General features: G+C 43.4%; 1 protein-coding gene across 1 annotated transcript in view; it reads right to left on the bottom strand.

Annotated features, from left to right (window-relative positions):
* The window catches only part of CLYBL (citramalyl-CoA lyase), a 552,948-nt gene that overhangs the window by 54,729 nt on the left and 470,574 nt on the right, over nucleotides 1–27,645 (bottom strand). Inside the window, exons 5-6 of the mRNA XM_069757968.1 lie at nucleotides 25,950–26,043; nucleotides 7,975–8,142 (exon numbers count right to left, since the gene is read on the bottom strand). Coding sequence (XP_069614069.1) covers nucleotides 7,975–8,142; nucleotides 25,950–26,043 — 262 coding nt within the window. The remainder of the gene's footprint in view (nucleotides 1–7,974; nucleotides 8,143–25,949; nucleotides 26,044–27,645) is intronic.

The following is a 27,645-nucleotide window of genomic DNA, read 5'->3' as shown; positions in this document are numbered from 1 at the left end:
GCAAAAGTTAAAAAACAATGTTTTTAAAAATATAAAAAATAAAAATTTCGCCCTATTCAAAATAAAATAAATCAAACATACACATATTTGGTATCGCCGCGTTCAGAATCGACCAAACTATCAATAAAAAAAGAACCTGATCGCTAAATGGCATAGCGAGAAAAAAATTCAAATCTCCAGAATTACGTTTTTTGGTTGCCGCGACATTGCACTAATGTAATAATGGGCGATCAAGAGATCGTATCTGCACCAAAATTGTATAATTAAAAATGTCAGTTCGGCACGCAAAAAATAAGCCCTCACCCAACCCAAGGTCAGGAAAAATGGAGACACTACGGGTATCGGAAAATTGCGCAATTTTTTTTTTTTTTAAGCAAAGTTTGGAATTTTTTTTCACCACTTAGATAAAAAAGAACCTAGACAGGTTTGTTGTCTTCATAATGACCTGGAGAATCATAATGGCAGGTCAGTTTCTGCATTTAGTGAGCCTAGCAAAAAAAAACAAACGAAAAACAAGTGTGGGATTGCACTTCTTTTGCAATTTCACCGCTCTTGTAATTTTTTCCCATTTTCTAGTACACGACATGGTAAAACCAATGGTGTCGTTCAAAAGTACAACTCGTCCCGCAGAAAATAAGCCCTCACATGGCCATATTGACAGAAAAATAAAAAGTTATGGCTCTGGGAAGGAGGGGAGCAAAAAACAAAAACGCAAAACCGAAATGAGATCCGGGGTTTAAGTGGTTAAATTAAAAAAAAAAAAAAAAACTTTTGAAAGATTGTTATCTTGTTATAATGTTATACCTGCATTTTTTTCATCATTTCATCACTTGCTGTTGTAACTCATCTACTGTTATGCAGTTTGAACCTCACGGTATAATATAGTCACAAAAACACTAATCATTTGTTCTGCTATGTTACAGGTGCATTTATTGCAGGTTTTCTATATTGTTGCTGTAACAACCCTGCCGACATCACTGCATGGCCTCCCATCTCCACCTGCCTGATACATCAACTTACTCACTCTGGACCATGCTGTGAGTTCTGTCTGCTGCCGGTTCCATGCTGTGTGCCTCATGTCCGCCTGCTCTGTGCAAGCTTCCTGGCTGTGTGCATAGGGGCGGCGCTGGCAAATCCAGATTCTTATTAGGACTGTGTGCACCTCCCTAAGGTGTCCCCAGCCAATTGCCTAGAGGCCTCTGATACTTAAAGGCATCCTCATTTATTGGAGGATGCCTAAGCAAACTATTTCCCTCAGCCAGTATCTTGCTACTGAGCTACCAGGTCCTGTCCTGTTCCTGCCTCTGGGGGCTGCAATATCCAGGACTAAATCCATGTCCAGTTCTTGTGTCAGTGTCTGTCCCTGTCTGACCTCTGGTCTATGTCTGTTCCTGTTGTTCTTTGCTTGTTTGTCTTTCCCTCTCTTCTGTATGCACCTTTATGGTCACTCCCCCTGCTCTGCTCAACCAGCTCGACACAACCTGTGGCTCTGTGCGCCTCTGCTCTGCTCGCCACCACTTGTGGCTCTGCGCCTCTCTGCTCCGCTCGCCACCACCTGTGGCTCTGCGCCTCTTTGCTCGCCACCACCTGTGGCTCTGCGCCTCTATGCTCGCCACAACCTGTGGCTCTGCGACTCTCTGCTCTGCTCGCCACAACCTGTGGCTTTGCGCATCTCTGCTCTGCTTGCTGTAACCTGTGGCTCTGCAGCTTTGCTCTGCTCTCTGCTCCACACTCTGTGGCTTTGCTCTGCTCTTGGCTCTGCACTCTGTGGCTTTGCTCTGCACTCTGTAGCTTTACTTTCTGCTCTGCACTCTGTGGCTTTGCTCTGCTCCCCCCTCTGCGGCTCTGCTTCTTGCTGTCCTGCCTTGCTCCGCTCCTTGCGGTTCTGCCTTGCTCCGCTCCTTGCAGTTCTGCCTTGCTCTGCTCCTTGCAGTTCTGCTCCTCTCTCGTTCTGCACATCGTGGGCCTTTGTCCTTCCTGTCTGTACAGGTTCCTACCTGTTCCCATACACTCTCCTGTCTGTACAGGTTCCTACCTGTTCACATATACTCTCCTGCTTGTATTCCGGTACCTACCTGTCCTGCCAGAGTTCCAGTCCTGTCTGCCAGTCCTGCCCGCCTGTTCTGCCTGTGTGCCAGCTGTGCCCGCCTGTCCTGCCTGTGTGCCAGCTGTGCCCACCTGTCCTGCCTGCCTGTCAAGTCCTGCCCCTTGACACTTGCCCGCACCCGTCCGAGTGTTCCATTCCCCAGTGGGATCAGCAGCCACAGCCAGACACCACCCCCGGAGTGGTACCTGGTAGCTACCTGCCGCACAAGCCTGACCTCACGATCAGAGGTTCCAGTGAACACCAAGGTAGCTACTTAGTCACGCCCCTTCCAGGGTAGTCTGGTCAGTGGTCCAGTGGGGCCACACCATGGGCGGACATACCACATGAGCAGCCTGTCCGGCTGCACCGGGGCCCGGAGGTGGAGGGGGGCCCCTGCAAAGTGGCTAATAATGAATGCAACCTGGCCCCTGGCCAGACTGACCTCATGTGCGGCGGGCAGGGAGAAATCTCTGCAGCTTCGCTGCCTACAAGAGAAAATAGCAACAGAGCTACAGCGATCTGTACTGCTTCCTGCCAGCGCTTCTTCTCACACAAAGAGCAGCACCGCTGGATGACGTCATTATTCAGTGGCCGGCTGTGCCAATGAGAGGAAGGTGACGGCAGAACACGCGGAGAGGTGGAAGGTGCTCTGTGTGTGCGTGCATGTCTAGTGCTGCAGGGGAATGTGCAGGGAGGTGAATGTTGCTGTGTGTGTCTGTGTGTGTAGGGGAGGAGAGGGCAATGATGGGGTGATGGAGAGGGCAATGATTGGGATGGTGGGGGAGGAGGAAATGGTGGAGGTGGTGGAATAGGCATTGATGGCGATGGTGGGGAGGAGGAAATGATGGAGGCCGTGGAATGGGCAATGATGGGGGTGGTGGGGGAGGAGGAACTGATGGGGTGATGGAGAGGGCAATGATAGGGTGCGGAAGAAGGCAATGATGGAGGTGGTGGAAATAATGGAGGTGGTGCAATGGGCAAGGATGGTGGAAAGGACAATGATGGTGGTGGTGGAAAGGGGAATGATGGGGATGGTGGGGGAGGAGGAAATGATGGATGGGAAAGGCGACTTATTATGGACTTAGGAACAGGGGGAGGTGGAGGACGACATTGTTATCACTTATTATGTCTAACAGTCCCTTAGTATATAGTATACTCACTAATTCTGTATAACACCATCCTTAGTTACATAGTTTCCTCTTTTATTATGTATAACATCGTCCCTTATTACGTACCATCCTATCTAGTTATACAGCTCTAGAAAAAAGACCACTGCAAAATGTTGTGTGTCTGATTTTTCGCTTTATAGTATATTTTTGAGTAAAATGTTAATTGTTCTTTTATTCTATAAACTTCTGACAACATGTCTCCGAATTTCCAAGCAATACATTTTGTATTTTTTTCTGACAAAGAAAAATGGTCAAAATAAAAAAAAAACAGTGCTTTCAGACCTCAAATAATGCAAAGAAAACAAGTTCATGATCATTTTGAAACAACGATACTAATGTTTTAACTCAGGAAGAGTGCAGAAATCAATATTAAGTGGAATAACCATGAATTTTAGTCACAGCTTTCATGCGTCTTGGCATTCTTTCCACCAATCTTTCACACTGCTTCTGGCTCAAAAATGTAAGCAGTTCTTTGATGGCTTGTGACTATGCACCATCCTCTTGATTATATTCCAGAGGTTTGCAATGGGATTCAGGTCTGGAGATTGGGCTGCCCATGACAGGGTTTTGATGTGGTGGTCTCTTAATTTTTGCCAGAGCTGTGTATGGTGCTGTCCCTTATTATATAGCTTCCTCTGCTGTTATATACAGTACTGTATCTTGCATACTGTATTCTTGTTAATTTTGTTATTCCTAGCGCCCTCTCTTTTTACCTATAAAATGACTGCTGATGGAGGAGCCGGTGACCAGATGACCAGTCCACCAGCTCCTCCATTAGAAAAGAAGCTTTCCCATGCTCCATCAGCCATCATTGCATTATACAGCCAACAAGACAGGACGGTATGCAATAAAAAACATGGCTCTATATAATCCAATATGTAAGGAACGGGAATGTACATAACAAGGGAGGGCTATATATATATATATATATATATATATATATATATATATATATATATATATATATACGGTATATATATATATATATACATATATACACATGTGTGTATATATATATATATATATATATATATATATACAGTGGGGCAAAAAAGTATTTAGTCAGTCAGCAATAGTGCAAGTTCCACCACTTAAAAAGATGAGAGGCGTCTGTAATTTATATCATAGGTAGACCTCAACTATGGGAGACAAACTGAGAAAAAAAAATCCAGAAAATCACATTGTCTGTTTTTTTAACATTTTATTTGCATATTATGGTGGAAAATAAGTATTTGGTCAGAAACAAACAATCAAGATTTCTGGCTCTCACAGACCTGTAACTTCTTCTTTAAGAGTCTCCTCTTTCCTCCACTCATTACCTGTAGTAATGGCACCTGTTTAAACTTGTTATCAGTATAAAAAGACACCTGTGCACACCCTCAAACAGTCTGACTCCAAACTCCACTATGGTGAAGACCAAAGAGCTGTCAAAGGACACCAGAAACAAAATTGTAGCCCTGCACCAGGCTGGGAAGACTGAATCTGCAATAGCCAACCAGCTTGGAGTGAAGAAATCAACAGTGGGAGCAATAATTAGAAAATGGAAGACATACAAGACCACTGATAATCTCCCTCGATCTGGGGCTCCACGCAAAATCCCACCCCGTGGGGTCAGAATGATCACAAGAACGGTGAGCAAAAATCCTAGAACCACGCGGGGGGACCTAGTGAATGAACTGCAGAGAGCTGGGACCAATGTAACAAGGCCTACCATAAGTAACACACTACGCCACCATGGACTCAGATCCTGCAGTGCCAGACGTGTCCCACTGCTTAAGCCAGTACATGTCCGGGCCCGTCTGAAGTTTGCTAGAGAGCATTTGGATGATCCAGAGGAGTTTTGGGAGAATGTCCTATGGTCTGATGAAACCAAACTGGAACTGTTTGGTAGAAACACAACTTGTCGTGTTTGGAGGAAAAAGAATACTGAGTTGCATCCATCAAACACCATACCTACTGTAAAGCATGGTGGTGGAAACATCATGCTTTGGGGCTGTTTCTCTGCAAAGGGGCCAGGACGACTGATCCGGGTACATGAAAGAATGAATGGGGCCATGTATCGTGAGATTTTGAGTGCAAACCTCCTTCCATCAGCAAGGGCATTGAAGATGAAACGTGGCTGGGTCTTTCAACATGACAATGATCCAAAGCACACCGCCAGGGCAACGAAGGAGTGGCTTCGTAAGAAGCATTTCAAGGTCCTGGAGTGGCCTAGCCAGTCTCCAGATCTCAACCCTATAGAAAACCTTTGGAGGGAGTTGAAAGTCCGTGTTGCCAAGCGAAAAGCCAAAAACATCACTGCTCTAGAGGAGATCTGCATGGAGGAATGGGCCAACATACCAACAACAGTGTGTGGCAACCTTGTGAAGACTTACAGAAAACGTTTGACCTCTGTCATTGCCAACAAAGGATATATTACAAAGTATTGAGATGAAATTTTGTTTCTGACCAAATACTTATTTTCCACCATAATATGCAAATAAAATGTTTAAAAAAACAGACAATGTGATTTTCTGGATTTTTTTTTCTCAGTTTGTCTCCCATAGTTGAGGTCTACCTATGATGTAAATTACAGACGTCTCTCATCTTTTTAAGTGGTGGAACTTGCACTATTGCTGACTGACTAAATACTTTTTTGCCCCACTGTATATATATATATATATACATGTATGTATATATATATATATATATATATACATACATAGTAACATAGTAACATAGTTAGTAAGGCCGAAAAAAGACATTTGTCCATCCAGTTCAGCCTATATTCCATCATAATAAATCCCCAGATCTACGTCCTTCTACAGAACCTAATAATTGTATGATACAATATTGTTCTGCTCCAGGAAGACATCCAGGCCTCTCTTGAACCCCTCGACTGAGTTCGCCATCACCACCTCCTCAGGCAAGCAATTCCAGATTCTCACTGCCCTAACAGTAAAGAATCCTCTTCTATGTTGGTGGAAAAACCTTCTCTCCTCCAGACGCAAAGAATGCCCCCTTGTGCCCGTCACCTTCCTTGGTATAAACAGATCCTCACCGAGATATTTGTATTGTCCCCTTATATACTTATACATGGTTATTAGATCGCCCCTCAGTCGTCTTTTTTCTAGACTAAATAATCCTAATTTCGCTAATCTATCTGGGTATTGTAGTTCTCCCATCCCCTTTATTAATTTTGTTGCCCTCCTTTGTACTCTCTCTAGTTCCATTATATCCTTCCTGAGCACCGGTGCCCAAAACTGGACACAGTACTCCATGTGCGGTCTAACTAGGGATTTGTACAGAGGCAGTATAATGCTCTCATCATGTGTGTGTCATATATATATATACATGTATATATCATATATATATATACATGTGTGTGTATATATATATATATATATATATATATATATATATATATATATATATATATATATATATATATATATATATATATATAGGTTTGTCGCCATAAAAAAGGGGGCCCCAGACACATTTATTGCACAGGGGCCCCAAGCTGTCAGTGTCCGCCCCTGGGCCACACCCCCGCATGTCCGCGCCAACCAGTCTGGGCGCGAGTGTTACAGTTGCCTTATCTGGTGGTTTGCTCTATCAGCACTTCATACGCTTGAGGTTTGTTTTTTATTCTTACACCACTTATTGTTTATCTTACATTTTTTAGATTGATTAAAAAAACCAACAAGCAAATTACTTTTATAAATTGTGAAACATTGTCACAGATTGTGTATTTTACACAATTTGACAGTTTCATTCTTGCTACCTACATCCGACCACACAACTTCATGGGTTGGTAGGCAATCTCCCTGCATACAGAACAGTGAATCTAATGAAATGGAAGGGCAGTGTTTTGGTAAACTCCGTCTTTCCATTGTTTTGATAGACCATCGTGTACAATATGGGCACATCGCATTTTCACTTCTGACATGAGCCTGTCCCACTCTTTGAGTGCATACTGTAAAGTCTAAACTTAAAAAAGAAATACAAATCAAGTAGTGAGATCTGTACTTATCTCGGCAACAAAAACAAACTGCTTAGATGTCTACACTTTTCCTGAGAAGGATTACACTCCTTTACTGTTTATAGCATAACCTTGTGGTCACCTGCCAACAATTCTTCCATTACCTACTGTATCTGTCTACACAGCTACACAATTCTTGCTCAATATAATAAAAGTTTCCCTCTAATGGCTACCAGAAGAAAACAAGGAAAGACAGAGACCAACCTGAAGTGTGAGTTGTGTTAAATAAGATCTACAGATAAGATATCACGCATAATGGATGCAACTTTTTGATTACTTTAATATGCCTATTGGTCACACTTTTTTATACTTTATTTCTAGCCAGTTTTTATATTGATATTTGATAGATTTATGATTTTTCTCATTACCGAATATTTAAGCTATGGTAACGACAGCAATCCACAGCTATTCTCCAACTAATCTAGAAGATTGAGCTAGGAAATGATAACGTAATTAATTACAAAAAAATGTGAAAACCTTTCAGGCATTGAAATAAGGATATAAGACTTGTATGATGGTTCAAAATATGGCAATATGGTTTATTTTTGTTGTGCACAATTAATAACGTGGGACATATTTGCAAGATTCACAGTGGGCTATGCTATGTGGTGTTTTGCCATTTCCCTTCATTACTGTACAACTGTCACTCATTAAACAGCAGAAATGGCTCTTTATATATAATTAGGAGTACATACCGGAGAATCCCATCAGGGCTCCTTCTTTTGCTTGTCTCTGCAGCCCATCTGCATCTTTGTAGTCTATGTAAACAAGATCAATTGCTTGCAGTCCAAATGCTTTGGCTACGACGACAATTTTCTGTCTGGCATATAGGACATCATGAGTTTCTTTGCTGCTTGTAGCACCTTTATTGTTAAGACATGACATCTTTATTAGTCATTAATTTCATCTTCACTTAAATTTCTTTCACATAATATAACTAGATTCTATAATAAACTGCATAGTACATCAATTACTGTCATATTATAAAGCCAATATTCAAGAGGTATCCAGGGTATTTTTTTTTTTTAATGAGTGGTAGCAGGGAGCCGGCACACTTCAAAACTTTTCAGTTTTCCTATATTGGGCAGAAAAATATCTTGAAACTAAATTTGAGTAATTGGCAATAGATTGAGGGCATAATTCCAAGGCTGAAACTGTGTGGTGAGTCTAGTACTAGTCAAGGCATCATCATATGATTTTTTTATATATCAGGTAAAAAATTGAAATTCACGAAACAAAATGCAGAATCTCTGTTGCTGTTGTTTATGATGTTAAAGCAAATCTGTCAGCTTAATATGCTGCTTTACATTGGCTTGAAAAAGTATTCATATCCTGTGAACTTTTCCATATTTTTTCACGTTACACCCACAAACATAAATGTATTTTATTGGGATTTTATTAGATATACCAACACAAAAGTAGCAAGTATTTGTGAAGTGTAAAGGAAATTATTCATGATTTAATCATTTTAAAAATATAAATCTGAAACTTGTGATGTGCATTTGTATTCAGCCCCCTGTGGTCTAATACCGCTAAATAAAATCCTGAGTGACCAGTTGCCTCCAGAATTCACATAATTAATAAATTGAGTCCACCTGTGTGTAATTTATTCTCAGTATAGCTACAGCTGTTGTGTGAAAGCCTCAGACGTTTAGTTGAGAGCATTTGGATCAAACAGCATCATGAAAACCAAAGAACAAGGCAGATAGGTTAGGGATAAATTTGTTGAGTAAAGTAAAGCAGAGTCAAGTTATAAAAGTAGCCCAAGCTCTGAACATCTCACGGAGCACGGCTCAATCCATCATCCAAAAATGAAAGGAGTACGGCACAACTGCAAATCTACCAAGAAATGACTGTCCACCTAAATTTACATCCCAAGCAAAAAAAGCATTAATTAGAGAATCAGGCAAGAGGCCCTTGGTCACTCTGGACGAACTGCAGAGACCCACAGCTCAGGTGGGAGAATCTGTCCACAAGACAACTATTAGCCATATGCTCCACAAATCTGGCCTTTTTGGAAGAGCAACATGTAGAAAGCCTTTTTTGAAAGCCATAAAATTCCCATTTGAAGTTTGCAAAAAGTCATGTAGGGCATACAGCTAGCATGTGGAAGAAGGTGCTCTGGTCAGATGAGATCAAAGTAGAACTCTTATGGCTAAATGAAAAACATATTGCCCTGAAAACACCATAACCTCAGTCATACATGGTAGTGCCAGCATCATGCGGTAGGGCTACTTTTCTTCAGAAGTGACTGAAAAGTGGATGAAGCTAAATACATTGCAATGCTGGAGGAAAACCTTTCAGAGGCTGCAAAAGACTTTAGACTAGGGTCTAGGTTCACCTTACAGCAGGACAATTACCCTAAATTTACTGCCAGAGCTACAATGAAATGGTTTAGATCAAAGCATATTCAAGTGCGTGAATGGCCCAGTCACAGTCCAGGCCTAAAACTCATTGAGAATCTGTGGCAAGACTTGAAAATTGCTGTTCACAGACATTCACCATGTAATCTCACTGAGCTAGAGCTAGTTTGTAAACAATAATGGGGAAAGTTTTCAGCCTCTAGGTGTGCAAAGTTAGTAGAGACATCTCCCAAAAGACTTGAAGCAGTAATTGCGAGAAAGGTGGTCCTAGAAAAGCACTGATTCAAGGAGGCTGAATACATAATTTTCAGATTTATATTTTTAAAATATTTAGAAAATCACCTCACAGCATGATGCTGCCAACCACCATGTTTGACTTTGGGGATGGGATTTTCCGGGTGTTGCGCAGTGTTAGTTTTCCGCCACACATAGTGTTTTGCATTTAGCCCAAAAAGTTCTATTTTGGTTTATTTTGACCATATAACCTTCTTCCAAATGCTAGCTGTGTCCACTACATTCCTTTTTTTGCCAAATGCAAACATGGCTACTTATGGTTTGCTTTCAAAAATGGCTTTCTTCTTGCTAATCTTTCAAAAAGGGATTTGTGGAGTATATGACTAATAGTTGTTTTGAGGACAGATTTTCCCACCTAAGCTGTAAATCTCTGCAGCTCCTCCAGAGTGACCATGGGCCTCTTGCCTGCTTCTCTAATTAGTGTTCTTCTTGCTTGAAATGTCAGTTTAGATGGACGGCCATGTCTTAGTTGGTTTGAAGTTGAGCCATACTTCTTCTATTTTTGGATGATGAAATAATCAATGCTCTCTGACATGTTCAGAGCTGGGCTATTTTTATAACCTAACCCTGCTTTACTCTACTCGACAAATTTATCCCTAACGTATCTGGTGAGTTTCTTGGTTTTAATGATGTGGTTTGCTCTCTAATGTTATCAGCAAACCATTGAGTCTTTTACAGAACAGCTGTAGCTATATTGAGAATTAATTGCACACAGGTGGACACTCAGGCTTTTATTTAGGGGTATCAAAGCACAGGGGGCTGAACACAAACACGTCACAAATGTTAGATTCATATTTTAAAAAGGATTATAAAACCATGTATCATTTCCTTTACACTTCACAAATATTTGCTACTTTGTGTTGGTATATCACATATTATCCCAATAAAAAAATTTTACATTTGTGGATGTAATGTGAAAAAATGTGTAAAAGTTCACGGGTTCTGAATACTTTTTCAAGGCACTGTAGTTAGCAAGTGTCAGGCTTGCTATAAACCTTAATTTCTGATCAGTGTATCCAACTGATTTTGAGGGGACTCACTGACAATTTAATTTTTTTGGGAGCTGTCAGACTGTTGGGTAAGCATGGATCACTCCATTGGGTATGATGTTTCCGATGCTATTATTACTCCTCTTTTTGGTTGGAAAAAGTCTTGCCTTGACAGATTTTAATTGTATTTCTTAGTAAATGATCAGTTCAGTATAAAAATAGGGTCATAATTGGAGAAAGAAGCATAATAATGATATTTTACATTTTTTTTGCTCGTACTGTCCATTTTGCGAAGTTTATTGAAACGAGAGTGACCCATGTACACATGAATTTTATAAATATTGTGGCTGTGACAGTTTACGAGTATTAAATAATAGAATATATCATCATATATATACATCAAGGAGTAAAACCTTTTAATAGATATAGTTAAAAAAAGCTGCAATGGCTTATACACAACAAGCAATAATAATGCTAATAATAAAGTGCTCTTAGTGCCAGTACTCATAAGTAAAGATGAGCAAACCTTTCAAAGTTCGGTTCGATTCGCTGACTGATTAGACGTTCACCGAACATGTTCGCCAAATGTAACTGAACCCCAGTAGATTCAATGGGAGGCCAAACCAAACGTATATACAACACCTTAAGGGGTGACAAAAAGCTACACAAACAGCTAAAATTAGGAGCAGACACCAGGAAAAGTGGCATCAATTGACCAACAGTAAAACTTGTTATAATGGCACAGAAGCAGTCAGCTATGGCCCATGCATGAGGTATCAGGGTCTGGCCCAGCATTTACAGGTTGGAACTTACGTGACGGTGTAAGCTTTCTTAGCTGGGAGACCTCACACCTTATGCAACACCTCCAATTTTTTTTTTTTATTTAGCCACACTTAGATAACACAAACATCAGTTTTATAGACTAATATTCACAGAAAAATGTAACAATAATAGCACAGGTAATTGACTGATCAATTGACCCACAGTAGAACTTGTTATAATGGCACAGAAGCAGTCAGCTATGGGCCATACATGAGGTATCGGGGTCTGGCCCAGCATTTACAGCTTTGAATTGAAGTTTCAGTTAAGATAGTGTCGAAGGGAGTGGTGTAAGCCTTCTTTGCTGGGAGCCCAGATACCTCATGCAACAGCTCAAATTGTATTAGTTTCCCAGCCACACTCAGATGGCACAAGCATCAGTTTTATAGACTACAATTGGTAGAAAAATGTAAGAATAGTAACAGATAGGTCACTGATCAATTGACCCACAGTACAAAAATTTAGAATGGCACAGCAGCAGTTAGCAATAGACCATGCCTGTTGTATAAGGGTCTGGGCCAACATTTAGAGCGAGTAATTGAAGTTTCAATTAAGACATGGTGGCTAAGGGAGCAGAGTAAGCCTTCTTATCTGGGAGCCCTGATATCTCCTGCAACACCCTTTTTTATTTTTCCCAGCCACACGCAGATGGCACAAACATCAACTTGGTAGAGGCCTAATATTAGAAAAATGTAAGGCTTGTAATACTGGTAGTTTACTAAACGTAAGCACAGGCCTGCCGGTCTGAAAACAATACTGCAACAGGCACCACACATGAAGGAGACCCAACTTGGAGTACAAATATTTCCAAAATTAGGGGGAGACAACAGGAAATGTGCCATCAATTTACCTACAGTAGAAATTCGATAATGGCACAGCAGAAATCAACCATGTGCCATGAATGTTGAATCAGGGTCTGTGCCAGCATTTAGAGCATTGAATTGAAGTTTCAATTAAGACATGATGACTAATGAAACAGTGTAAGCCTTCTTTGCTGGGAGCCCAAATACCTCATTCAACACCCTTTTTTATTTTTTTTCCAGCCCCACTCAGATGGCACAAAGATCAGTTTCACAGTACTATTGGTACACAAATGTAAGGAACATAGGTAGTTGACTGAAAGTGAGAACAGGCCTGCCTGTCTGAGCGCCCTATTTACATAGGCAACCCACCAGCTGGAGACCCAACTTGTAGTCCCCACATTTAAAACAATTATTATCACACACCATAAAAGTGGCATCGATTTCCACAGAGTAGAAACAGTATAATAGGTATCTGACACACCTCCCACTACAGGAAACACACCAGATGGAGACCCAACTTGGAGTCTCCCCATTTAAAAAAATAATAATTGTCAAACACTACAAAAGTGGCATCAATTTCCACAGAGTAGAAACAGTGTAATAGGCTTCTGACACATCTTCTACTACAGGCAACCCACCAATTGGAGACCCAACTTGGAGTCTCCCCATTTAAAAAAATAATTGTCAAACACCACAAAAGTGGCATCAAGTTCCACAAAGTAGAAACCGTGTAATATGACTGACACACCTTCCACTACAGCCAACCCACCAGATGGAGACCCAACTTGGAGTCTCCACATGTCAAAAATTGTATCCAACATCAGCAGCAGGACCAGAAGACACCACAAAGATGGTACAGACTTTTAGGTGTCGAGTTCCCGCCACTGCACAGGGGGAATCTTGAACCACCTCCGCTGTGGTCTCTCATTCTCCTCCAGCCGCAGTGGAGCCTGATCAGCAGAGATGTCAGTCCCAACGCCTGACTCAGGCAGATACAGTGCGTTTGGTTACTGCTGCCCTTCCAGGCTCAGTCATTGTAACCAGCACTGATCAGCGGTGAGCAGGCGCCCTTGGGACTAAATCCTGCTTTTCTTCTTCTGAGCATGCCCAAGGGACGACATCTCATTGGAGGTCAGGGGTACCATGCTCAGGTCCTGTGGCAGCTCCTATTGGACCACTAGGAAGGTCCCGGAGAGCTACATCTATAAAAGGTTCGCATGGCAGTTTTCATAGGTGAAATATTACAAATCGCTCCGATTGTCAGTTTCACTTTCAACAGCCAATCAGAGCAATCGTAGCCACGGGGGGTGAAGCCACCCCCGCCTGGGCTGAAGTACCACTCCCCCTGTCCCTGCAGATCGGGTGAAATTGGAGGTAACCCTTTCACCCGATCTGCAGGGACGTGATCCCTCCATGACGCCACATAGGCGTCACAGGTCGGAGTGGCACCGACTTTCATGATGCCTACGTGGCGTCACAGGTCGGGAAGGGGTTAAACAACACACAGAAATGACTTATGTCACTTACACTGCTGCTGCTAATGTTTTTTGTGATTACACCTTCACGTTCCTAGGGTTGGACATCTAAAACTGGGATGCACACTGTGTACCTCACTGCTATCTCGGGGAAAACCACTCTTAAGATAGTCTACAAGCGTGTTTTGATAATCAATCATGCATGCATCCCTTTCTGGGGAGAGGGAAAGCATCTGGCTAAATTTACTCTTGTACCGTGGATCTAACAGAGTGGCAACCCTGTAGTCATAATTAAGAATTATTTCTAACAATAAGAATACAGGCATCGATTTCGAGATAGTGCAGTAAGAAGTTGCCCATGTGTCGGGCGCTTCCATGAGGTCCAAGTCCATGGGGTGTTGGTGGTGGGGCAACACTCAGGGTTGCTTCTTTCGTCCCCTCTCGCCAAACCATGGACAACAGAGAGCAGATCATTATCCCCTTCATCGCTTGACTGTTGAGTGTCCATCACCTTGTCCTCCTCCATTTGTTCCTTGGCTCCTGCATCTTCACTATCAGATTATTTGATACCACGAGCCCCCCTTGATCGCTGTATAAGTCACCCTCACGTGGCATCCACCTGTGCGATGGCAGTCCAGAAATTTGAGATATTGTTATCCCTTACGCATCATCACCTTCTCATACAGACTGTTCAAAGTGTGCTCTAGCATGTAGATGACCGGAATAGTGATGCTGATGATGGTATTGTCAGTGCTAACCATCTTACTAACCATATCTGAACTGTGCAGAAGGGTGCAGAGGTCCTTCATCTGTGCCCACCCCACACCACAAGCGTCATTTGCACCACGTCCGGACTGCATTGGCCCAGGCTATGCAAATGGACATACTGCACCAGGGCTTGTTGCAACACGTGCAGAGTGGAAATACATTGTGTCAGAACTAGAGATGAGCGGTGTTCGAGTTGAACTGTTCACTAATTTCAAATTCGAGCTGTTTTGGGCGGTGTTCGAGTCGTTCGTTGAACTCAAACAATTTGCTTAAAATTCGGCTGTTCGAGTTTCTGTTCAATAACTGTTCGTTCACCAAAAGCCTAACTTGATTTGCACATTAAAACGGTTTATCATTGTTAATAGACTTTTTCAGTGTATAGTGGGCGGGGGAGAGGGGTGGGGGGAATAGATCTGTGCTGAAATAATGCCAATCTCCATTTTTTTTTCTTTCCCGCATTTACAGTGGGGCGGTGCAGTCTCTCAGCCTATCAGCAGTGCACACACACACAGCAATGTGCATGTGATGCACACAGGCAAGGGCATGTGTCATTGGCTGTGTATGTCACATGTCCTTGCCCTATAAAAACCAGCCATTTTCCCCGTCGTCACCATTTCCTCACTGCTGCAGCTTAGTGTTAGATGGCACCGCTGCTGCTGTGGGCGCTGTACAGACTAAGAGTCTTTTCTGGGAGCGAATTTTCAGAGAGATAGGTTTAGGGAGTTGGGACTAGATGTAATATCAGCCCTTTTCAGGGTAGGTTACAGCAGTTCCTAGCACTTTTTGCCAGGCAGGTCTGTGCCAGTGCTGTGCAAGTGTTTGTCACAGCATTTGGTGTAATCTAGCTCAGCCAATCCTTTTGGGCTAGTAGCATTGTCTGATAGTCATCTGAGTAGCCCGCCTGTGAAGCTAGCTACACCGCCAGTGTATCTAAATTTTTACTGCATCTAACCCAGGAAATCATTTTGGGCTTAGTAGCAGTGTCTGCACGTCAGCAGAGTAGCCTGCCTGTGAAGCTAGCTACACCACCTTTGCATCTAAATTTTTACTGAATCTAACCCAGTAAATCTTTGTGGGCTTAGTAGCAGTGTCTGCACGTCAGCGGAGTAGCCCGCTTGTGAAGCTAGCTACACCGCCTGTGTATCGAAACTTTTACTGCATCTAACCCAAAAAATCATTTTGGGCTTAGTAGCATTGTCTGGTAGTCATCTGAGTAGCCCGCCTGTGAAGCTAGCTACACCGCCTGTGTATCTAAATTTTTACTGCATCTAACCCAGTAAATAGTTTTGGGCCTAGGAGCAGTGTCTGCATGCCTGTGTATCTAAATTTTTACTCCATCTAATGCAGGAAATTGTTTTGGGCTTAGGGGCAGTGTCGGCATGTCAGTGGCGTAGCCCACCTGTGAAACTAGCTCCACCGCCTGTGTATCTAAATTTTTACTGCATCTAACCCAGTAAATCCTTTTGGGCCTAGTACCACAGTTTGGCCACTCAGTTCTGCTCGGTTTTAATCCATCGGTTTTTGTGCCAACAACTACAGGTACAGAGTTGCCAATTAGTTAAGCACCAAAATGAGTGGCAAAAGGCCTGCTGCTGGTGGAAAAGGGAATAGGCGTGTTGGAAAGGGAAAAAAAGGTTGTGTCCGTGGGGTAGGTGGTAAAGCAACAGTAATATCTGCAGAAGAAAGACCATCTTCCAGCTAAAGTAAGATGTCTACTTCTTTTCGTGGACAATCTGATATGATCCCTTTCTTACGACCATTGCTATGAGCATCGCCAACAATTCCAGATGAGGCACAAAAACAGCAGGTGCTTGAATGGATATCAAGTGCTCGTTCAAATGGGCTCTCCTCCATGTCAACTTCAACATCACAACTACTCCAGTCCTGAAAGTTGTCACCCCAATCGCGCTTGCTTCCTCACAGCTCCCAAGTCTCCAGCCGCCCATCTGAGTATAGGGTAACACAGATGGTTGAGTCTGCAGAGCTGTTTACGCATACAATAGCCTGGGAATCAGAGGTCTGCTCCAGAGCTTCTGTGAATCCAGACGAGGAAATGATTTGCACTGATGCCCAGAATCTTTGTGAGTCGGATCCAGGCACAGAAGAAGAAGGTTCTGAGCATAATGTAGACCCTCGTTCCCAAACTGTAACTCCTGTTGGTGGAGACAATGAGGAAGATGATGATGAGACTGAGATACCGGATTGGAACAAAAACTTGACTTTTCAGTCAGGGCAGGAAGAGGTTGGCTCTGAGGACGACGGGTGTGAGAACACACAGGATGATGATGACAAGGTTGGAGACCCCACTTACTGTCAACCCACAGTCCGCCAGTCCATAAGGTCAGCAGAGGAGGTGGAGGAGGATGCTAGTGACGAGTCTGACGACGAGGTTAGGTTGCTCCTTCCTGGACAGAGACGAAGTACTGGAACAACTGCATCCTCTACACGTCAACAACTGCATCCTCAACCCCAACTGTGACTGAGCAGAAGTCGTGGTGGCTCTTCAGGTCACACGGGCTCTAAGCCTTGCATAGCCTGAGCATTTTTCGACATCGCAAAGGATGACCCAACTCATGTTGTCTTTAAGATTTGTCACCAAAATCTCAGTAGAGGCCAAAAAATGACTAGCTTGAGTACTTCATGCATGAACCGTCACATGGATATGAGGCATAAGTTGCAGTGGGAAGCTCACTGTGCTACAAAGCGGCCTAGTGGGCCGGGTCAACCACCGTTTGCCCCATCAAGTGCATCCGCATCCTCTTCATCCTCTGTGACTGTGGGGACAGCAGTCGCACATGGTTTTGGACGCAGACCTTCCACCTCTTTATCCACAACAGCCAGTGTGATTGGCAGGTCGTCAGGACATTTGCAAGTGGAAACATCTGCTGGTGTTGAGTGCTCTCCGACATTGAGACCACATTTTGATCAAGGCAACATAACATCTCCGCCTGCACCTTCTTCACAGACCAGCAGTTTGCCGGTGACACCTTACTCGCTCCATCTAAGCACAGCAGCCAGCCCTTAGTCCCTCAGATGTGGACAAGTAAAAGACTTTTTCCTCCTAGCCATGACAAAGCTAAGAGGTTGAATTTCACCATCTGCAAGCTGTTGGCTACAGACTTTCCTCCTGGTGGACACAGAGGATTTTCGAGACCTTATGTCTGTCGCAGTGCCCAAGTACCAGATGCCCAGTCGCCACTACTCCTCAAAGAAAGCTGTGCCTGCGCTACACCAGCATGTCGTACACAACATCACCACTTCCTTGAGAAAATGTGTGTGTGACAGGGTGCATTTCACCACAGACACTTGGACGGGCAGACATGGACAGGGGCATTACATGTCGGTGACTGGGCACTGGGTAACTATGGTGCGATCAGGAGAAGGGGCTGCTGTCCAAGTCTTGCCGTCCCCACGAGTTGCTCGTCGATCCTCAGTATCTAGAAGTTCCTCCACTGCTTCTGCCTCCTCAACCTCCTCTCTGTCTTCAACCTGCACCCAAAGCCTGTCTGGTAATGCCACCCGCGTTGTAACTGCGCAGAAGGAATCCTGCACACCTCCTTACTATTCTGTCACCAGGGCTCAATGGCATCAGGCGGTGTTTACATTGAAATGCCTGGGAAATGTGAGTCACACAGTTGACGAGTTGTGGTCAGCTCTGGAGACCGAGTTCCATCAATGGTTGTCTCCACTCAACCTGCAGCCAGGGAAGGCCGTGTGCGACAATGCTGCAAACCTGGGTGCGGCCCTTCGCCGGGGCAATGTCACACACGTGCATTGTATGGCTCACATTTTTAACCTAGTTGTCCAGCAATTTTTATTCAACTATCCCGGACTAGACGGGCTTCTGCAGAGGGCACGTTCCCTGTGTGCTCACTTTCGCCGTTCGCATCCCGCAGCTCAACGACTTACATCTCTACAGAAGTCGTTGGGCCTGCCAGTTCACCGGCTGAAATGCGATGTGCCCACATGGTGGAATTCACGTCTGCACATGTTGCAGCGACTGTGGCAGCACCGACGAGCCCTGGTGCAATACGTTATTACGAATAGCCTGGGCGAACAAGATCCAGAGGTGGGGCAAATCACGCTACCTTGGGCCAGCTGTTTCCAAATAGACCGAAAGAGGGGTGCAGGGTGCGAGATATCCGTGCCTTCCTCGTGCGCCCCCTGCACCCCTCTTTCGGTTTATTTGGAAACAGCTGGTCCAAGGTATTTGATGATGCGTATATGTATATTGTACCTTGATTAAGGTTGGCACCCTTTTTTTGGGGACATGAGATATTGAATACAATATGCTGGGGTATATTTAAGACCCATGTAACCCATAATGGTGTTTACATTTTACATACTATGATCCCTAATGGTGCTGTAACTCTATAATACAACATACCATATCACCCTGGGTGGCTAAGTTGTTGTGGCCATATAACCCTCACTAGTACTGAAATTATATGAGATATTACAACATTCAAGTGTGAGGGTGTATTGATGCCTTAAACTTACCGTATCGATATATTTGTATCTTGGAGTGCGATTTATGGTGTCCTTCAGTAACACTCTGCTTTTGTGATGTCCTTTCTGTCTTGTGGAATGTTTTAATTTTGTGAAAATAAAGAATGGTAAATTTTATTTATGGTTCTCTTCTTGCGGCCAATATGATTTAAGTCCGCGGTGGTTGTGGAATAATTGTTTGAAGTGCCATAGCAGTGGATTAAGGACGAGATATAGAGGTTTTGAAACAGCGATCTATGTAGCATGCTCCTTCACAGAAGCAGCCCAATAGGAGGACACTATTCGGAGGCACAGGTAGTAACCGGAACGCCCCCTCAATGTCTGTTTTGGCCATTAGGGTGCCCCAACCCAACTTCTTGACCCGCCTGATTGCCTCGTGAAAGGAGGTACAGTACATAGTACTGTACTTGGTTCTGCGTCGATGTTGTTGTTTACTGACCTGCTCCTTGGATATGACAAATGGTGGATTAGTCTGAATGTATTGGGTTCCTTTTTATGCACAACTCCCAACGGGGGTACCACTACGTTTTCTAAGGAAAGTGTATTGAATGGACCCGCCGCCATTCTAAATAAAGATATTGGTAGGGTGATTTTAGATTTTTACTCCAGTCTTTCTTGATTTTAGAAAGGCATGACATGCCTATATCTGTGTCTCCTCCTCCTTTTACTCCTCCACCGCTTTTCTTTTCGCATGACTATATGTAGTTGTGACTTTTCCATGTGTTTGTTGTGTCTTCTGAGCAGTTTTTCAGCTTTTGGACACCTTTTAAGGTGTTTTCTATGTGTTTGTATATGTTTGTGTTTGCCTGCCATTGGTTTCAATGGAGTTCAACGGTGTCCGTCGAACATTCGACGAAGATTCGATGAACACGCCCCAGTTCGACGAACCAAACCGAACTCAAACACTAGGGGGGTGGCTCAACACTAGTCAGAACACAGGTAATCAAACGGTTAACCGGTAGGTCAAAAGACCTCTGTAGTGATGCATGTCAATGGCCTGCAATCATCAGAAGAAAGCACACAGCAATCGTGCTTTGTGCATCAGCGTATCCAGACTGGGATAGTGGCAGAGAAATTGCTTTACCACCAGGTTAAGGATGTGAGCCATGTAAGGCACGTGTAAGAGGTTGCCACGGCGTAGGGCCGCCACCAGGTTTGTACGTTATTGCACACGGCCTTCCTTGGCTGTTGGAATGTGTGTCTGATTAAAGGAGATGTTGAGGTCACAAGTGGAGGCCCTAGAGGAGGTGGAGGAGGCAGAAGCAGTTGAGGAACTGTTAGATACAGAGGTTTGTCCTGCAAGCCATGGGATTCAAAGACTTGTAGAGCAGCCCTTTGACCGCCTCCACCCACAGCAACCAGAATCACCCAGTGCTCAGTCAGTGAGATGTAATGCCCCTGCCCATGTTTGCTCACCCAGGTGTTAGTGGTGCATGCAGCCTGGCAGACATAGATTTTTTCAGGGAACAGTTGATGTTGTCGGCAACATGCTGGTGTACCGCAGGCACAGTTTTCTTAGAGAAATAATGGCAACTGGTTATGGGGACTGCGTTGCCCATCAACTTTCTGAAACAGTCAGTATCAAGCAGGCAGAAAGGCAGCATTTCTGTGGCCAACAGATTTGAGATGATGGAGTTCAAGCTCTTAGTTTTGGTATGTATAGGAGGAAACATTATTTTATGCAATCACAACTGTGGGACCGAGGGTTGGCTGCTGAGATGAGATAGTGTGGAGTACGGAGAACAGGACAAACTGCTGGACTATGAGTGAGGTACAGGCAATGATGTTATGTTGGATTGAGAAAGATGTGTTGTGCTAGGTGGCACAAAAACAGCAGTCATTTCCACTTCCGTAACAGCTAATGGGCTCTCACTCACCCCGACTGTAGGGGTAAACAAGTGTGGTTTCTGCGGCAGGAGACCTATGTGAGTAGACTTGGAATGGTGACGGAGGAAGAAGAAACAGAAGATTGGGTTGATGGGATGTCCGGTGATTCGTGAGGCCGGCTAGTCCGCAGCATACAGTTGTCAAACTATTGCAATTTTTTTTTCCAAATTTGACAGAAAACGTGTTGGGTTATCCTTTGTGGTATCAAAAAAGGACCAGGCAAGGTAACTATTGATGCCCCTGCGAACTGCACACTCATGACCGATGCTAGCCACAGCCAGAGTTAAGGCTGAGTGCTTGTCGAGGTTGAATCACTTCATGTCTGTGTAGGAAGCTGCAATGTAACCTCCTCATCTTCCGCCTCTGCTCAGCTATTCAGCTGCATACCTCTGGGTTCACACCACCTAGCCTCTACAACCTCATGGTGAACCTCTCTCTTCTCACATTCCTCACTCTGTGAGTAACCCTCCTCCTCTTTCTGCCCTGACAACACACTACAGTCCGCATGCACCTCTGGTATTGAAGTGTCATCAGAGTCACCTCCACCCTTGGTCGTTAACGTCTGGTAACAAGAGTATGGATTCTGCTTGGACCCAACTTCGTCCGGTTCCAGATGCAACATTAAAAATTTATTGTATTGGTGTTTGATGTTAAGGTGAAGGAAGTGGAGGAGAGGCCACTTGATGCAGTGCTTGCCATTCATTGTAGAACAAAATCTTTCTGAGCTTCATCTAAAAGGCATACCTCTATACAGCTGCCAAAGAAAGGGAATAAAGTAGCCCGACCAGCAACAGATGTCAGTGGTCTTTGGATAGGGTGAGACAATGCTTGTTGAGCTTTCGTTCACATTAACACCTAACCCATGTACACGTTGAACAATCAACCTATTCCCCCTTCCAACACGACCTCACTTTTTCCATACTCGTGTTGTAAGTAGCGTTCCCCTCTTGTAACCTGCTGTTTCACAACCTTAAGCCCACACTAAATGAACAATCACTATTTATTTTCTTAGATATCGTGCCTGAAGAACTCTGTTATACTTAACGATTTTTAAGTGGAAATCTGGCCTTCTGATTTGCCACTGAAACATAGTTTTATCACAAACGATTTGGAGTAGCAAACGGTGCCTCCGGAGACTACTACAAAGCTTTTTCACAATCTACTTCGATGCAGGAAGATCGATTCCACACAGGACATGATCTTATCTATTTAATCGAAAAGTTCACTTTCAGCAACAGTCCTAATGCAGGAGCGACCTCTCTGCACTGTGACACTGAGACAAGGGTGCCAGCAAAACAAGATGTCCGCTTTTTGTATGGCCAGGGACATGTGTCTTCGGCAGCCAATCACAGAAGATCTTGTGCCATGACGTTGTGGATGGTTTCTGCACCCTGATTGGCTGGCAGAATCAACACACAAAGTTAAGGGAAAAAATAACCTTTCCACACGCTCTTCTAACCTGTCCACACCCCCTCCCCTCATCAAATACTTCTCCCCATCCCATCATGCAGCACCACTATCCTAGCCAAAGTAATAACAAAAGCATTAGTGGAAATGCGATGATTAACCGAACTGTGATCGAATTTTGCAGACTTTGAGGAAAAATGCTTGTGAAAGTGAACACGAGTCCGAATGTGCTACATTTTTGCCAAATTTGAAATTGGCAAACTTTTTCCGAACGCGTTCGCTCCTCTCTACTCATAAGAAAATGTCACAGTCTCACCTAATTCGCTTATGGTGATTGAAGCAAAATCCCGAGCCTGTTTGTCTCCTGCCCAAGCAAGGGCAGTGCCCAACTCTTAGCTATATGCAGTACCCCAAGTACAGAACAAAAGAAGCCCACTAAACCCATTTCTGTCTCAATACCAAGGTCTCATCAGGAGAGTATACTTGTCAATGTAAAGACCAAAAAATCCATGAATCCATCCCATTTTCAGACGATGCAGCATTCTGCATGTTTGCCTGGAGGTGGTATCTGCCACTGCAGCGCCTTCCATCTCTATTCTTATAGTTTTTGATACCACCATATGATGGATTTTTGGTCCTTACATTGACAAGTACACTCCCCTGATGAGGCATCGGTATTGAGTCAGAAACACGTTGGGAGGACTTCTAATGCTCTGTATTTGGGGTACTGTATATAGGTAACATTTGGCACTGCTCTTATTAAGGCAGGAGACAAACAGGATATGACAGGGGTCTTTAGAAACATTTCAATTACCCTGTCTTGGACCATCTGTCTCTGTGCTCAGCATAAGTGAATTGGGTGAGACCATAACATTTTCTTATGAGCACTGGCACTATGAGCACTATATTAGTAATATCATTATTGTTGTTTGTTGTGTATAAGCCATTGCAGCTTTTTAACTATATCTACTAAAAGTTAGGTTTTATACTCTTTGCTGTATATACATCTATTTCTGAAGGAGTACAATCTGACCATTCCAACCGAATGGACATTTTTGCTGTGTAAATATAGTGGTTACGGAAAGTATTCAGACCCCTTTAAATTTTTCACTCTTTGTTTCATTGCAGCCATTTGGGAAATTCAAAAAAGTTCAATTTTTTTCTCATTAATGTACCCTCTGCACCCCATCTCGACTGAAAAAAACAAAAATGTAGACATTTTTGCAAATTTATTAAAACAGAAAAACTGAAATATCACATGGTCGTAAGTATTCCGACGCTTTACTCAGACACTCATATTTAAGATACATGCTGTCCATTTCCTTGTGATCCTCCTTGAAATGGTGCTACTCCTTTATTGGAGTCCAACTGTGATAAATTAAACTAATAGGACTTGATTTGTAAAGGCACATACGTGTCTATGTAAGACCTCACAGCTCACAGTGCATGGCAGACCAAATGAGAATCATGAGGTCAAAGGAACTGGCCAAGGAGCTCAGAGACAGAATTGTGGCAAGGCACAGATCTGTCCAAGGTTACAAAAGAATTTCTGCAGTACTCAAGGTTCCTAAGAGTGCAGTGACCTCCATAATCCTTAAATGGAAGAAGTTTGGGACCGCCAGAAGTCTTCCTAGACCTGACCGTCCAGCCAAACTGAGCAATCGTGGGAGACAAGCCTTGGTGAGAGAGGTAACGAAGAACCCCAAGATCACTGTGGCTGAGCTCCACAGATGCAGTAAGGAGATGGGAGAAAGTTCCACAAAGTCAACTATCACTGCAGCCCTTCACCAGTTGGGCCTTTATGGCAGAGTGGCCCAACGGAAGCATCTCCTCAGTGCAAGACATATGAAAGCCCGCATAGAGTTTGCTACAAAACACATGAAGGACTCCCAGACTATGAGAAATAACATTCTCTGGTCTGATGAGACAAAGATAGACTTTTTTGGTGATATTTCTAAGCGGTATGTGTGGAGAAAACCAGGCACTGCTCATCACCTGCCAAATACAATCCCAACAGCGAAACATTGTGGTGGCAGCATCATGTAATGGGGGTGTTTTTCAGCTGCAGGGACAGGATGACTGGTTGCCATTGAAAGAAACATGAATGCGGCCAAGTACAGAGATATCCTGGTTGAAAACCTCTTCCAGAATAGTCTAGACCTCAGACTTGGCAAAAGGTTCACCTTCCAACAATACAATGACCCTAAGCGGACAGCTGAAATAACAAAGGAGTGGCTTCAGAACAACTCTGTGACCATTCTTGATTGGCCCAGCCAGAGCCTTGACCTAAACTCAATTGAGCATCTCTGGAGAGACCTAAAAATGGCCATCCACCAACGTTCACCATCCAACCTGAAGGAGCTGGAGAGGATCTGCAAGGAAGAATGGCAGAAAGTCCCCAAATCCAGGTATGAAAAACTTGTTGCATCATTCCCAAGAAGACTCATCACTGTACTAGCTCAAAAGGGCGCTTCTAGTCAATACTGAGCAAAGGGTCTTAACACTTATGACCTTATGACCATGTGATATTTCAGTATTTCTTTTTTTAATCAATTTGCAAAAAATTCTACATTTATGTTTTTTTTTTAGTCAAGATGGGGTGCAGAGTGTACATTAATGAGAAAAAAATTTATATTTTTGAATTTACCAAATGGCCGCAATGAAACAAAGAGTAAAAAAGTTAAAGGGGTCTGAATACTTTCCGTACCCACTGTATATCATCATGATAATAGAATCTTCAGGATTATCCTCATAATTACTCTTCTGAATTTAGAATTATTCTGTACTTCCTATAATAGTCTACGTGCCCACGATCAAAAAGCAGTGTTTTGGACGCAGCTCACCTGTGCTGCATCCAAAACGCTACATTGCCCACAATGCTTCTATTTATCGCTGCATAAACTCCCCCGCGGTGTGAGTTTATGAGCCGCAGCATGTCAATTACCTGCAGTGGAGATGCTGTGTACTTTTGCTCATAGCTATTCATTAAATACGCATGATTCACTGAACACAAATGTTGATTTACCTGCGTGATTACAACGCAGCGTTTTGGATGCAGCAAAAATAAGCTGCGTCAAAATGCTGCTATTTCCTGATCATGGGCACATAACCTTAGAGATCAGCCATTTATATACACAGACTTCCTGATTAATTTATAATGGACTTGTGCTAATGCTCAATAGTCAATACGAACAAGCATAGCTGCAGTGTAAAGCCAAAGAACATATGTGAAAATCAGCATAATAGCCAACATTTAACAAAATAACATTGAAGACTTCCTCAAGTTAAGATTTGCACATATTTTTTTAAGATCACAATGTCAACATGAATTAACATTCTTGTACAAAATTTCAAACCTATGCTTGCTCTAAAATCTTCTGCTCCAAAGACAACTCCATCCAAGTGAAGACCGACCTTGGGTCCTCTTTGTATAGCTTCTTCACAAACATCCTGTGAGTGAAATAATATTGGATTTTTGTTCATTTTTAAAAATACCTCAAAGACTTTATACAATTAAATCGTGGCTTCTTTCAAGGCACAAGTAAGAAGGTGGTTTTACTTTCTGTAAACTATGTTGAAGAAAAATTGAGATAAACTACGGAAAGAAATTAGTATTCCATTTAGCTTTACATTTCCAAGAAGAACATTTTAAATAATTTTACAGAAAGGACTCAACATAAGAATGCCATAGATGTTAAATGTTTGTTCCCAGGTTTTGGTTTGAAATGCAGAAAATACAATGTCTATGGTTAGCCATAGACTGAAGCCCCATACAGAAGATAACTGTTGGCCAAACTATGGTTTGGCCAATTGTGCAGCAGGTAGCTATCATGACTCCTCCATACACAGCAGAGAGCACTCCTTGTACTATATTAGACACTGCTGCCAGACTCCTCAGGTGGCTTATCTCACCAAGGAAAAAACATGTTGGATCCTTATCTCTCTGATATAATCTATTGGGGGACAGTGAGGAAGATCTCATACACATTACATTGTCAGCTGTGCTCATTGAGATCTGTGTGTTCAGATGACATTAGTCTAAGGCTACTTTCACACTTCCGTCGTTTGGGCAACATTGCAATGCGTAGTTTTGGAGAAAAAACGCATCCTGCAAAGTTGCCTGCAGGATGCGTTTTTTCTCCATAGACTTGCATTAGCGACGCATTGCGACGTATGGCCACACGTCTCATCCGTCGTGCCACGGATGCGTCATGTTTTGGTGGACCGTCGGCACAAAAACGTTCCATGTAACTTTTTTGTGCATCGCGTCCGCCATATTTGACCGCAGATGCGCAGCTGAAACTCTGCCCCCTCCTCCCCGGACTGCAGAATGGGCAGTGGATGCGTTGAAAAGCTGCATCCGCTGCCCACGTCATGCAGTTATTTTCACAACGTCCGTCGGGACATCGGGCCGACGGTTTGCGACGGCCCCGAACCGACGGAAGTGTGAAAGTAGCTTAACGTGTATGTGGACCTTCAGGCTGGCTATATGATGGCACACATAAAGATAATAGTCTATTGAAGTTGCCAAGTTTGGTGGAATTGGCTGAAAATATAATGTGTGTGAGAGACCTCAGTGGCAGATATGGGTATAAAAGGGACTGAGCATGTTTTATTTTCAATATGCTACCCCTTTGTTCCTACAGGGGATATGCATCTCTGCTAAAGGCATTATTCTACTCTTCCAATTGAAATAAACATAAAAGCCCACCGCTGTGCTCTGCTTTACGGCCGGCTGGCGCTGACATAGTGCAGGGAAGCTGACGCTGGGGATAGACACCGGAATGTAAGTATGTACTGTTTTTTTTTTTTTTTAACTTTTACAACGGTAACCAGGGTAAACATTGGGTTACTAAGCGCGGCCCTGCGCTTAGTAACCCGATGTTTACCCTGGTTACCCGGGGACTTCGGCATCGTTGGTTGCTGGAGAGCTGTCTGTGTGACAGCTCTCCAGCGACCACACAACGACCAAAATAGCGACGCTGCAGGGATCGGCATCGTTGTCTATATCGCTGCAGCGTCGCTAAATGTGACGGTACCCTTAGAGTAGCA

Source organism: Ranitomeya imitator, chromosome 3 (assembly GCF_032444005.1).
Source record: "Ranitomeya imitator isolate aRanImi1 chromosome 3, aRanImi1.pri, whole genome shotgun sequence".
NCBI classification, from domain to species: Eukaryota; Metazoa; Chordata; class Amphibia; order Anura; family Dendrobatidae; genus Ranitomeya; species Ranitomeya imitator.
The sequence above is the reverse complement of the archived record's forward strand: the minus strand, read 5'-3'. Positions and strand labels throughout refer to the sequence as shown.